The 13,622-nt window shown below is 40.4% G+C and overlaps 1 protein-coding gene across 8 annotated transcripts in view; it reads left to right on the top strand.

Annotated features, from left to right (window-relative positions):
* The window catches only part of PARD3B (par-3 family cell polarity regulator beta), a 392,041-nt gene that overhangs the window by 305,464 nt on the left and 72,955 nt on the right, over nt 1–13,622 (top strand). For all 8 annotated transcript variants that reach the window (XR_010440948.1, XM_064717877.1, XM_064717876.1 and 5 more), the window contains one exon: nt 4,720–5,016. Coding sequence is in view for 7 of the 8 variants with exons in the window: in XM_064717877.1 (XP_064573947.1) it covers nt 4,720–5,016 (297 nt within the window). In the remaining variant the exon portion in view is untranslated. The remainder of the gene's footprint in view (nt 1–4,719; nt 5,017–13,622) is intronic.

Below are 13,622 nucleotides of genomic sequence, written 5' to 3'. Positions count from 1 at the left end.
CATTCAGCTGTTGTGACGTGAAATGCGGCCTTGCAGGTCTCCAAGTAAGAGAGGCCATGGTCCCTCCTGGGCCAAGCTTGCCACGTGCAGGTTTTTCACTCTGGTCAGACCTGGTGGCTGTCAGTGCCACTGAGTTGCTTCTGGTGTCTCCTGTTGGGCAGCTGGCACGCTGTGTCCAGCCTGGTAGACAGGAGTCAGGAGGACAGGTGTGTCCGAGTCTCGAGCTGATGCACAGGGACCCTCATTAGCCCCTGCCTCAGTGTGCAAAGCTCATTTTGAGCTGGGGCTGCTGCTGGGCTCCCAGAAGTTCAGGCTGGGCTGCAGCTGGTGTCTTGCAGTTTATTTCCCAGTGAAGGCCATCTTTGGCTCCACAGCTTTTAATGACCCTGGCCCTCTTTGGGCTGCTGAATTGGTAACATTAAGTCCTGTATTTTAATTTTCACAGAGTCTTAGAAGCTTCAGCATTTTCTTGTTGCCCACTCACAACCCACCCACCCAGCTTACAACTGCTGGGCCAAGAGATGAGACGTCTCTCTTACAGCTTTTCATAGCCCCCACATTCCATTCCCAAAAGCATTTTTGGGTCTTCTCCAAAAGTCACTTCTGCTCAGCTCTTCTGGAGTTTTCTTGAGGTAGTTCACATCCTTTGCTGCAGCTGCTTCACTGTGTATTCTGCAGTCTTTTAATCCAGCTTTTGCCTGTCAGTGTCTCTGTCACCGATGTCAGGCTAAAGCGCTTTACATTGTGTTTGTCACAGGCGGTGAATACATATGTGGTCATTGACAGTAGCTCAGCAGAAACACAATAACTTGTTAAGCCACAGTAACTCAATCGTGTGTCGAGCTGCAGCTGGAAGGAGCTGTTTGCGCTGTTAACCCTTTCCTGGCTGCTGCACTCTAGGTGTGTGCATCTTTTCATGTGTTACTAGATGAGAACTGACCATGTATGATTTGAGCAGCTATGTCAGATGGGAAGAGTATCTGAAGGATAAATGAGAGCATTCCTTGATTTATAGCTTTGGGGGTGTGCTACTGAACAGCACATGAGATATACAGAAGTTTTCAAAATTCAGTGTCCACTTCCAGAAGTACAGTATATATAGGGATTCTGTCTTCATTTCAATTCTACAAATACAACATGTTTTCAGAAAGTTGTCTGGAGTTCTATTAAGGTTATATATGTTTTTGTTCAAACTGTATATTTTCTGAAATTATTTCACCTAGAATCAACTAGGTTGGAAAAGACCTTTGAGATCATGGAGTCCAACCTATTTGTTGTGGGGAATGACTAGAGTAGGATACATGTTTGAATGCTATTGAGAAAAAGATGGGTTACAAGAAAAAAAAGAAAGGGCATTTCCTGATATGGCACTGCTGTTGCCTGTCCTGGCTGCTTCTGTGCCAAGGCTCTGTTTTTACAGAAACACAGCTAAGGGGAGTTGGTGCCGTTCTGCAGGGGTTTAACTGCAGAGCACAGTGTTCAGGTGGTCATGAGATACAAAAGGAAATATGTTAATTTCCCTTTATTCTGTATGAGTTTTTCTTTTCCCTTTCCCTCATCAGGAAGTTTGTAGAAACTTTAGTGCCTCACTGAATTGTTGAGATGGTGATCTGTACCTCTCCTCAGTTCTTGTTTTACTGCCAGCATCATAGTGCTGAGGGGCATTTTATCTTTCTGCACAAATTTACGCCAGTTGTTTAACCAGACCCATCCAGTGCTGCAAGTTGGGGGCTGTCTTGTAGTAACTGTTCAATGAGTTGTTTGCAGTTACAGTTGTGTTAATTTAAAAGTCTTGGATTTTTAGGTTGGTAGGTTGGTTTGGGGGGCAGGGGTTGGGATGGGGAATAAAGATTTTGCTGGTTCAGATAGGGAGAATTTCAAAGGCAGATGGAGAAGTGGTGAATGACTAGAGGGGGATAAAGAGAAATGACCTGCTTAGTAGAGTTGGCAGAGCATTAAAGAAGTTATGGAAGGAACAGCAATTTTTTTTTCCCCTCACTAAAGAATTCCTGAGGACCTGCTGGTATGTGCTATGGATAAGATTGCTTTAAAACTGTGAAAACACGATGCCGAAATACAGTGTGGAAATTTAAAACTTCACAAAAATGTGAGAAATTTCACATGTGAGAAACATGTGAGAAGGCATAAAAGGACAGGTAAATACAAAGAAAGAAAAAACAGCAATCTGTTAGTTTGTTTCCCTATTTTTGAATATTTGGATTGAAATGAAAAAGAGATCACTGAGCAAATTTTATAGATTTGTGCACAGGAGTAAAAAGAAAACAAGAAATATAATGCAGTTGTAATAGATGTATTGAAAGGATGAAACATTGATCATAAAGAATTTCACATAGCCAGGTATTGACTGGTCCATATAATATAGAATGGAAATAATTGTTTTTGAGAAAATTTGACTTATAATATTGGCAGCAATTGAAGATTGTGCTCAGAAGGAGAAGCTGAAGGAGCTAGGCTTATTCATGGGAACAAAAGAAAATTGTGGTGACCTAATTCCAGCTTTTGTTGTGCAGAATATACCAGTATTGATAGCAGGACAAATTACTCTTTCTATCAGACATGAAAGCAAGATTAGCGTGATGCTGCTGGCTGCACTACTCTTGCTTTCAAAGCAGTCTCAAATACCTGGGGGACCAGTGATGTACTGGTCCAGAGAACATGAAGGCTCATCATTTTCTGAGAAATTGCTGTGACTCATCTCGGCTCTGTGCTGTGCCTTCTGAACTGACATGTGATACAACCATTCCTTGAAATGTAGTGTGCTCCCATTTTTCTGCCTGTGTACTGTGTGTATGTGTACCCATGTGTGCCATAGGACTTGTATCTCATTCCTTATATTCCTGCACTGAATTCTGTGTTTAGGGGGTTTTGGTCTCTAATTGAGGATGAAACACTCCACAGTTTCCCGGGTTAAACAAAATGAGTGACCTCAGCTGCACTGCTAAGTCTCGCCCTCGAGGCCTTTCATCATCTTGGTTTCCCTCCTCTGGACATACTCCAACATTTTGATGTCCTTTTTATGTTGAGGCACCCGAAGCTCAACCAAAGCACATGCTACCCAAGGTGGGGCACACTGGATTTGAGTATCAGAGAGGAGAAAGCTCATCTGCTTCACTGAGGGAAGGCAGAAGGAATAGGAGGCACCCATCCCCTTGACAATTGTATCATCTGTGAAAACTCCTCCTGCTGTAAAGTATGATTACATTTTAAGTGTTGAAAACCAGCATCACCCAGCACAGTTAATGGAGATGTGAAACAGGAAAGTATGAGTGGTACACACTGATGTACTCAACTACTTGTCTAGAAAGGCATGTTGTTCTCCTTAGAATTATTTGTGAACTTTTTTATCTACACATTATTTCCAAAGTATTAGCATTTGTTTTATGATACAAATCTAGTGAAACAAAATAAGTAGTGTGAATCCCATTCTGCACTTAGTAGTTCCTGTCTGTCAGATGGAAGCTCCCAGTGTTCTCATCATTTTTCTAGGGAACATTTTTCTCCATGCCTTTTAAAGACTTTCTCCTGAACACCTTCAGTTTTCAATATGCAGGGTTCTGAGGCCATTAAGCCTTACTTGGTTAACCAAGTCTGCCAGACCCTTTTCACTTTTACTCCTGTGGTACAAATTATTCTGTTCTTTCTACACTGCTGTTGCACTTCCAGTTACAGTCAAAAGCAAATGTTGACTTCTGTCAGGCATTGCATCTCTGTATCTTTCTTCTGTTCCTTGTTTCTTCTTCCATGCTTCTCTATTTTCTGTAAATCCTGTTTATTACATACTGTGGTCAGCATTCTGCCAGATCCATCTCACTACACTTAATTACACTCTGTTGAAGAATAGCTGAGCAGTTAACAGAAGAGCTCACAGTCTTGCTGTATGTTTTTTTTCTCCAGCAGGAATGTTGAATCATTGAATATCATCTTAACTTGAAATTTACCTGAATATGTTTTACTATTCCAAAGAGATTACACAATGGCCCTGATTAGCAGCAGCATTTTGTAATACCACTTAAGGCTTTTTCACAGTGGAATACTGCCAGTAACAGTTTTTAATTCACTTATATGTGAATTAAAAACCAATTCATTTCTGTCAAATTTCTGTTAATTTCTTTGCTGTTTTATTTTGTCCCTATCCACTATATAAGGCGTGATTTTCACATTTATTTACCCAAAATGCATTCTTTTAAAAATTAAATCTTCAGCAGATTAATTGTGGTACTTTGATTTGAGACAAATGTGCCATCTCTCCATTTATGTTCACATATAATCTACTTTTCACAAGTTAATCTATTTAGGAGAACCGTGGTGGGTCAAGTAACCAGGGTTCAGTCACAATTTTACTGGCTAATTTAGATAAAAAGTTCCAGGATTTGGTTAGGTCTGTGCAGCTGCAATGTGGAACGTAGGTGTAGAATTAAACCTGTATTTGTTCATGCATCCACACTTGTGAAAAGCCTCACTATATTCGGCATTAATTTTTTTTTCATCAGAATGGTGACCAAGCTTGGTTACAAAGGTGATTTGCCAGAGATAAAGAACAAAATTCCTGCATGAACCACTCTGTTTTATCTGGCACCAGTTTGACAGTGTACTGAAAGCTCTAAATGGTTGGGTTCAGGGTTGGTGTTTCAGATTTCCATGATGGTTACTGTTGAAGCAGATCCCATTTTACATCTGTTCTTTGCTTTTCATTTTTAGGATTGGTGCAAAGCATCAGGAGTTAAGGCAAAAGCAACTGAGGGGCCTGAGTGATTTTTCTGCTGGTCCTGGAGGACCTGACATTGATGATGATGAGGTGGATCCAAACTATGCCAGAGTGAACCACTTCCGAGAGGCTTATCCCCCAGGAGGCATCTACAGACCCTCATCACCAGCCGTAGGAGAAACCTTTGTTTATCTGCGGGATTCTTCCTCAGCACCAATGGAGAGGGAGCACTTGGAAGGACTGTATGCAAAAATAAACAAGCAGCACTACCCACAGACTTCTGGTGACAGGTAATATTGCCACCTGGCATTACAAAAAATGTCATCTGGGTAGGGAGGGAGCCTGGGCCTCGGCAGGGGGGTCAGACACGGGACTGTTCTGATGGCCCAAACCCCTGAATTTACTGGCTAGAAATGAATTTCCATGAATTTCCTCTTACCAAAAGCAAGATTTGCTGCAGCAGTAACCCCAGAGCATCTGAGCAAGACAGCAGTCAAACAGAAATCATTAAAGAAAAGTCCATATTTCACAAACAGAATGAATGAACTGACTGCAGTCCAATTCCTGCACTGCTGAAAGAGTGTTTTTTCCTCTTTCAATCGCGAAAAGTTCTTACCCTGCAGCAAAAATAATCTCAGTTTTCAGATCTCTTTCAATCCTGTAGATCATCAAGTGTCTATTAGTAACAGGTTTTGTGTGATAGCATGATATATTGTATATGTTTATGGTTTAGATTTTCCCAGCTGCGTGATATTACACACTTTCAATTAGTTTGGGGAGAGGACTGAGAATCATGGCATTTTTATGCAGACTGTGAAGTGTGGCTCCACAAGACTGATTGCCTTTCACAGCCTTTCCAATAACTAAATGGGAAGGGAAGAACAATTTTTAATCCTTACTGTCAAGCTTCCAGCATTAAAGAAAGCTGGTCAAGTTTTTTCCTTGGTTAAAGGGGAAACCAAAATTCCTTTGAGTTGATAAGTCCCCACCATTACAATGATTTTAAAACTGGTTGCTTCTGGAATTTGGGGCTAAAAGAACATGAGACTTCATTTGTGGCATTAGTATATCAGTCTTGGCTTTTTCAAACCAAAGTACAAGTGTGTGGGCAAGTCTGTGTGAAAGGAAGAGGACAGAGGACAGACATGGGGGACTTCAGGAACTGTACATGCTGTGAGTTCATGTTACAATCTGTAGTGTCTCCCCATAGCCTCAATCCGTGCCATTTAATACCACACTTGTTAATTTTGGAGAAATATGTCATCACAGATATAGGAGTGTTTCCAGTTTGTGGCATCATAGCACTTTAAAAACATCTACTGAGTCATTGTTACAAATACTTATAATAAAACTTTATTTATTATTAAATAAAATAAAACTTTAAATATAATAAAACTTTATTTATTTATTATTAACTTTACTTCTGACGTAAATCAAAGTTCAGAGCAAGGAATGGGCCATGTATCTCTCTCTTTCTCACCAAAATACATGGTAAAATTCTTTTTGTATGGTAAAATTTTTTCCAAACATAATGACAGGGCTGGTTTTTTTCTTCCATCTCATTAACTCCTCCCCTACTATATAAAAAAGAGGTAGTGATCCCAGCTTTTTACCAGCTAGGGGGTTTCACTTTACTAGAAAAGTCTTGAGGCAGTTGTAACTGAAGTCAAACAGAAGTTGCATGTAGTAAAGGGACCAGAAACTGAGTTTGTGCTGACTCAATAAACCAAGATGTGAGAATTCCCAGTGGAAGATGTCTAAATTCAGGTGTGTGTATCCTCCAAATATGAACATATACATGTGTAACTCAGCTAGACTAAGACATTGTTATAAAAGTTGCTTTGTAATTTCAGTTTTAACAGGATTTTATAACTTTATGTTTTAAATACATCATCAGTTTTGAAGTGAGACCTATAGATTGTCTTTCCTTGCAGAAAAAAGAAATGCCTTCTTCTAGTGGATTGTTTGTATTGTGGTTTTGACTACACTGAATGAACTCTTGACTTGCTATGGGGACAAGATTGAATTCCCAACCAAGTTTGGATTTGGTATTGGGATCCTGGATTTTAGTCTGGATTTAGCTGTAATTGCACGGCAACATGATACTCAGTTGGAAAAACGAAATCCAAAACATCAAGCAGGCAGGAAAAGTTACCTTATAGCTGAGCCCATGATCAGAAGTCACACTTGAGATGCTGTTCCATCTGTACTGAAAGACCAACAGTCCATAACTTTGCTTTGTTGAATTTCTCAGGCTTTGTAACCAGATTAAGAAAAAAATAGGAAATGTGAGATTCTTATTAGGCTGTCTTTGTTCTTTTTTTAAATCTTTCTTTTCTTTGTCTGAGAGACAAAATGGTGTTGTTATTCACCAGCAGAAATGTGCCAAACATGAATAATTCTATGTGAATTTATGCAGTGGGTCGTGAGGTCTCAGCCAACAGTTGTTGAATAAAGTGTCAACTTCAGGCAAGGAAATCTTTCTGTGCTAGAGGGAGAGTATTGAAAGGAGAAAGAGATGTGGAAAGAAAAATCCCTGGATAACACGTTAATTAAGAAAACAATCTGCTTCCAAGGGTCAAGTATGAAAACTACCTTGTGTGCCTCAGAATGATGGGAAAGGGTTATAATGGATGGTTGTAAGCCAAGCCACGGTTATTTTGTGTTTGTGGGGCTGAACATTTACCAACACATTGGTCACATAAACACTCATGCTTTGCTCTTGCTAGCACATGCATGCTTTCTCTCAGAGTTTTGCTATTAATTTTACTTCAGATAGATGCTTTTTTTCTCCCACATGTGACTCTCAAGTTGTAATATAGTGCATGGAGACTTGATCAGTGACTAAAGTAAATGGGGCTAGGAATAGAAGGAGGATTTGAACGCTGAGAGAATAGATTACTTCATTTCAGTCTGAGAGCTCCAGTTATGTATCATTATGATTGAGAATTAAAATGCATTGTTTGAAACAAGAAGTTAATTTTTATTTTATGTTATTTTTGCAGAATAATGTCTTAGCATAATTAATGCCTTTTAAAAATGGGAGGCCATTTGTAAAGTATGAAACTTAGTGGACAGAAAAGAGCTGTTCACATTTTGCACATGCTTTCCCTTTTCTCATCCAGGAATCTGTCGGGTATTCCTGGTTCATTCTTTGCTGTAGATTCACAGTTTAGGCTGAGAATGTCCCTCAGCGTGCAGGAAAGCAACAGGCTGCACATGTGTGGACTCTGTTGCTGTAATCAGGATGAAGTATGTTTGCTGCCTCCAACACTACTCCTCAGGGCACACAGAGATCTGCTTCACATCGCTCTTTGTGCACTAATGTCCCATTTACCTCCACTTGCATCTGGCATCTCAGGGGCTTTTTGCTTTGGGTTTTTGGGGGCTTCACTTTGTGTCTTATTTACAACTGTTGTGTAATGTTCTTCTACACTGCTTCACAATTGTTGACTTTCATTCCAACGATGACTATATTCAGTGAAATAGAAGTAATTTTTTGTGTCTATTTTGCTGAAAGCTTTGGAATTCTTAACTAAGAGAGGTGCTATATAAATGTAAATTTTCCTTATTAATGAATATAGTGAAAGCATTAGCATGATCAGTGTATTCTGTGAATGTTAAGTTAGAGTGGAAAAAAAATTAGCTGGCAAAATCACACATTTCTTTGTAAATCAAGCATTTTTCTGTTTATTTCTAATTAGCCACAATTTCTGTAATGCAAATGGCATCCCTAAGGATGGTGCAGCCTGCACAGCCACCTTGTGCAGCTGGGGAACTCACAGGGTCTTTGCCTGAGCTGCTTTGCATTTCCGAGCCTGCAGCAGAGGCTGAGTGATCTGTGGCCCATATGTTCCTGAAATGGGTGGTAAGTCACATCTCTGAGTTTAGTCATCAAGGCTGTGCCATGACAGTGCTAAGCTGCACTGTGGCAGAGCCTAGGTGTCAGACCAAAGCCAAAAGAGCAGATGCACAACACTATTATCACTTAAATGTCAGGCATGTCACACGGTGAAACCCTTTCTCGCATTTCGAATAAACAATTTCGTCTTTTTTCTTCCCGTGAAGATGGTGCTGTCAAGTATATCCAAACACCCCAAGTACATCTCTGGAATGGTTCTAGAGACTTTGCTCAACTTATTTTCTCAGCCCAGAACTATGAAACATTAAAGTCTGATGCCAAACTCATTGCCAAGTATAATTCTTCACTTATTTATGTGACTTATCTTGGGGAATTTCAAAGTGCTGGTCTGACAAAAATGAATACAGTTTTCCTTTGTTTAGCAAGAATAGATTCAGAGCTGTATCTTGTTGCAGTTTTAAAAAAAATACCAATAAAAAAACAGAACTCTTTTATTACATAGGAGTAAAGTCCAAAGCCCCAAAGTCTGATCCAGCTTTTTTTTTATTTTTGGAGATGCTGTTTGGGGGCCAACTGTGGAAGATCCTAATTTCTATAATGATAATTAATTAATTGAAAAATAAATCTTCCTTGTTTCAGGGTGAATGTTCCCTTACGGCAACTTGCAATCTTTCAGAATTTTCAGTATAGCAATATGCAAAGTTGAAAATGGGAAGATTAAGCCCATACCTCTGTGTCCCTCACATCTCACTCTCAGAGCTGGCCTGAGTCAACAGACAGAGAGAGGAGAGAGATGCTGAGCAGTCTGCCTCTCCCTCTAAAGGATCAAAGGAATATATTACTGTGCATGTCCTGAGGAACCAAGTGCCAAATGTAAGCAATGTGTAAGCCAGAGAGGAGGGTATAAAAGGGTCCAGAGTTTTAAAATTTAGCAAAAAGAGCATTTTTTACTAAAGACTATATGCTTGTCTTTTGGGCAGGGATGGGCCATTCCCACCCTGCTCAATCCAAAGCCATAGGAATCCTGAGCTGCACAGAAAAGTATTTGTTGGAAAAGGGTGAGCTGGGGTTGCCCAGATGTGGCGCTTGGCCATGTGTGTCTCATGGGCCAGAAGTTGAAGTTTTCTTGTTCTCAGTTCAGAGCACCATGGGCATTGCTCATCGTGCATCCATTTACAAACCTTTCCTCAGTGACTAGCATAAAAGCAATCCACTGCTCTAGGAATGGATGGTCCTTTACTCAGAGAAGATTGTTCTTTCAGATGGATATCATGGAGGCAAGGTAGAAATTGAATGAGGCTGAGTAATATCTATGTGCCCTTTGCAACTGTACCTTGCATTGCTGTGGAAAGAGAAATATGGTCATGCATTGGAATGTTTTGATTTACCAAGTTTGACAAGTTACAAGCAAGGTATATAGTTTCTCTTACCTTAGAGCCTCTTCTGCTTGATGTCCTAAAGTCATCTGTGCTTTTTCTTTGTCTTGTACAACTCAACATCCCAAGACTCTCCTCTGATTCTTCTGGAATTTATTCTTTCTGAAACATACCACAGGGCCTTCTGAACCTTTGGCTGCCATCTGATCACTGCTTCCCATAATGTTAAAACTGAAACCGTAGTTTTGGGCAACTTACTGTCTGTCCTGGCTGATAAATTTCTGAGAGCAGTTAAATTTAGAGTGGCATTGGCAGTACAGCAGAAATTCCATGGTTTCTGCCAGCTCTCAGTAGAACTGTCCTGCTCGTGGAATCAGGGTAGTACAGAAAGCCCTTTGGCCACCAGTTCCAGTGTAGGCTGTGCCACTGGAGTTAGACTTGTATTGTGTATTTTGCTCCTAATACTACTGGCTGTTTTCTTCCTCAGAAAGGGTTCATGCATGCTGCATACTCACTGTGCCAATCAGGGGAAATGTTGGGTAACTGGACTGCCTGAGGAGATGTGTTTAAACAAGCCTTGGGTTTATTTCCCACCTATATGGGGAAAAAATTTAAAATCTCTGGATAACATTCAAGCAAAATTACTTAATGTTTAGAGTTCACTCTGCTTTTTCCCAGGAACTCCTCATCCAAATCTTCCAACTTTGGCGCCCAAGCCCACTTCTCACGAAAACCCAGATTTCATGGAACTCAGGTGACCCTGAGCACTTTGGAGCGTGCCTAAGGAGAAGGAAGTTGTCAAACTGCTGCTGCTGCCATGTAATGTGTGCATGCTTGTTTGAGGCCATGCATTCTTCAGCAGAAATAAATTCTGTTAGGAATAGTCACAAATCTGCCTGCGTGCATCCTGCCTGCTAGGGCTTGCATTTGGATCACCTCACTTATTGACAGATGTGTAAAATTTTATATACTGCACTCCCACAACTCCCTTGTGAGTGTCCTGCTGCAGATGCTGGGGAGCCTGAGTTTTGGCAGCTGTGTTAAGCATTCAGGTTTAGGTTGGGGCTTTTCCCTCCAGCCCTGTCTTTTCTTATGTGATATATTATTCTATGGAATTATTTTACATTAATTCTGCATATTTACTGGTAATGTCCCATTCTTTCAGCTGTTTGGATGCAAATGCAAAAGATAGGTCCCTGAAGAGAAAGCCAGGTCTGTTACTGGGAAGATGAGACCATAGCAGAGGATGTAGTGAAATGCAGATGGTGTTGTCAGCCTCTTAAATGTACAAATAAAGACAAAGTGAGATCGTCCATGCAGCTGGAATGAAATCATATGGCCTTGGATGTGTTCCTGCCATAGTGTATTTCCTAGTGTGATCAGAAGATGCTAAATTCTGTTTTATGCAGGATGTGATTTGACCAAAACCTCATGCTTGCCTCTTTAACCAGGAGCAGAATGATGTGTATATTAACTTTTCTCTGTGCAATTTTTTTAACAAAACACCATTTGATTTTAAATGCTAATATGTGTGTGTGGTTAATTAAGAAGCCAGAATTGACTGTAAGGTTGACTATAAGGCTCCAAGAAAGAGAGAGGAAGATCGTTACACTTCTGCTTATAGATAGCTGTTTGTGAACCAGCTGATAATGTGCAAAATTAAGATTTTTTAAGTGGCATTTTAAATGAATGGTTAATGACTGACAATTAATTAAACTGAGTTGTTTAATAGAGAAGCTGTTAAAATCTTGTTTATAGGCCAGTCACTTCCATACTGAAAGTGCAAACCCTAATAGCATTTGGTATTTCCGTTTAGTAGACAAGCAATGTATCTAGACATTTTCTTTCAACAGAGAGGTCTACCTTAGTGCATACACAGTATGGATGTAGCATTGTGTACTGTGTTTTCTTCTTCCAAGTTAACAGTTGTCTGGTAGCAGTACATAGAGAGAAATGCATTTCCTCTGAGAATTTGGTAATCTTAAATAAAATCGTTAAGTCTTACTTTAATTAAAGTGTAGGGGACATGATTAAGTCTGATGTGATTCTGTTTTCCCTTTTTTTTTTTCTACTCTCCAGTAGTCTGTTGTATTTCATACACTTCAGGGTTTTCAAAATACCCAGCTTTTCATTCCTCCAGGTTGTCTTCTGTCAGAATGAGTCTCTTTGGCCCCATCATTAGCCTTGCAGAGTTGCTCTAGCTAAGGAGGAAAAAAAAAAGAAGTATGTTTCAGTCAGGTTTATTCTGTACCGCAGTTCTGGTTAAATGATGAATGTGAGCCTAGTCCCATTTCCCTGACTGAAGAGAAACAAGCAGAAGGTCATTATGCTTCTCACAGTTGTGAAGCTTGTCCTTCCAGCAAGTCCTTTGCCAAGAAACTGTTTGTTTTTCTTTTGTTTTCCCTTTCTCTCAGCCCAGTTCCCAATCTTTTTTATTAACCATCTCCCGTTTTCTCCCTAGCTTCTTGACATACTCATTTTGCCATACGATCTCCTAGCTTCTGGATATGCAAGTAGTTCAGAGAAAAACCCTGGTGACTTGGCCTTGTGCAAGCTTTGCTGTGTAGCCCACTGTAAGATGAATCTAGGTTGCTGACCTCTGGGACCTCACACTCTATCCAAAATCATGCCTTTCAGAAAAATCCTGTCCTACATTTTTCCCTAGCTGCTAGTTAAATGGGAAAAAGGGGGTTTCTTTCTTTCATTGTAGAGATAATCTTGGTTTAGTAAAACTGAAGGTGAGGGTGTGGGTTTTGTTATGCTAGACTTTTAGGTCTGTGAATGAATGTGTCTATTTTGGAGGTGTAAGAGTTTGACCATGAGGAGCCTGTTCGTGTGTATTAGCACCTGTATGTTCACACTCCAGGTGGTGGGTGTGAGCTCTTGGCAGGCTCATTCTTCACTTTCTATTTCATTGAGATAAATTAGTGATCAAACTATTCTGAAAAGTAGTCAAAGTTTAGTGGAACACAAAGAATAATTTCCCCCAAGTCTGAAAGTATGATGAAAAGATTACATTTATTTGGAGGAGGAAGAAAAAAGGGTTATCGCTGGACTGCTTCAAAATGCTGAGTAGGTCCAGTTAAGAGAGTAGTGATACCTGTTCAGTAAAGGTGGAGAAGTAACTCTTATATGTGACAGGGAGAATGGACTCACTGGAGCCCTGAGAATTTTTTTCAGTGTCTTCACTTCTGCTTGAGGTTATGTAAGGTCAGTGAGACCTGTGCTGACAGGTTCCCCTGAGCTACAGTTAAAGCACTTCCTAGCTTTCCTCCTAATTAAGCAGTGAGAAGCATAACAGAGCTCTGAGAGTCTTCAAGCAGCATCTCCCAATTTCTCATACATGCTCAAAATAAATTGGTTTTCCTAGGTCCCCAGGAAAGCTGCTTACACCCAGTGAGAAGGCTGCAGCACAGGGAGCCATGGGGTGCTCCTCAGACCCACCAGCATTGCCAGGTTCTGCTGCCACCAGGAACAATGCAGGAACTCTGGTAGGGTTTTCCAACATGGCATGTCCAGGCAAAGTGCTCAGCACCCTGTGGTACTCATACAGCTTAACTGTGTAGTGAAAGCCTCACAGTGGAAAGCTTTGTCGTCTCTATGTATCCATAAGATGTAGAAAATTCCTACTGTATACTGATTTTTCTGCAGTCACAGT

Source organism: Zonotrichia leucophrys, chromosome 7, assembly GCF_028769735.1.
Source record: "Zonotrichia leucophrys gambelii isolate GWCS_2022_RI chromosome 7, RI_Zleu_2.0, whole genome shotgun sequence".
Classification (NCBI taxonomy): Eukaryota; Metazoa; Chordata; class Aves; order Passeriformes; family Passerellidae; genus Zonotrichia; species Zonotrichia leucophrys.
Note: the sequence above shows the minus strand (reverse complement) of the source record. Positions and strands in the feature narration are given on the sequence as shown.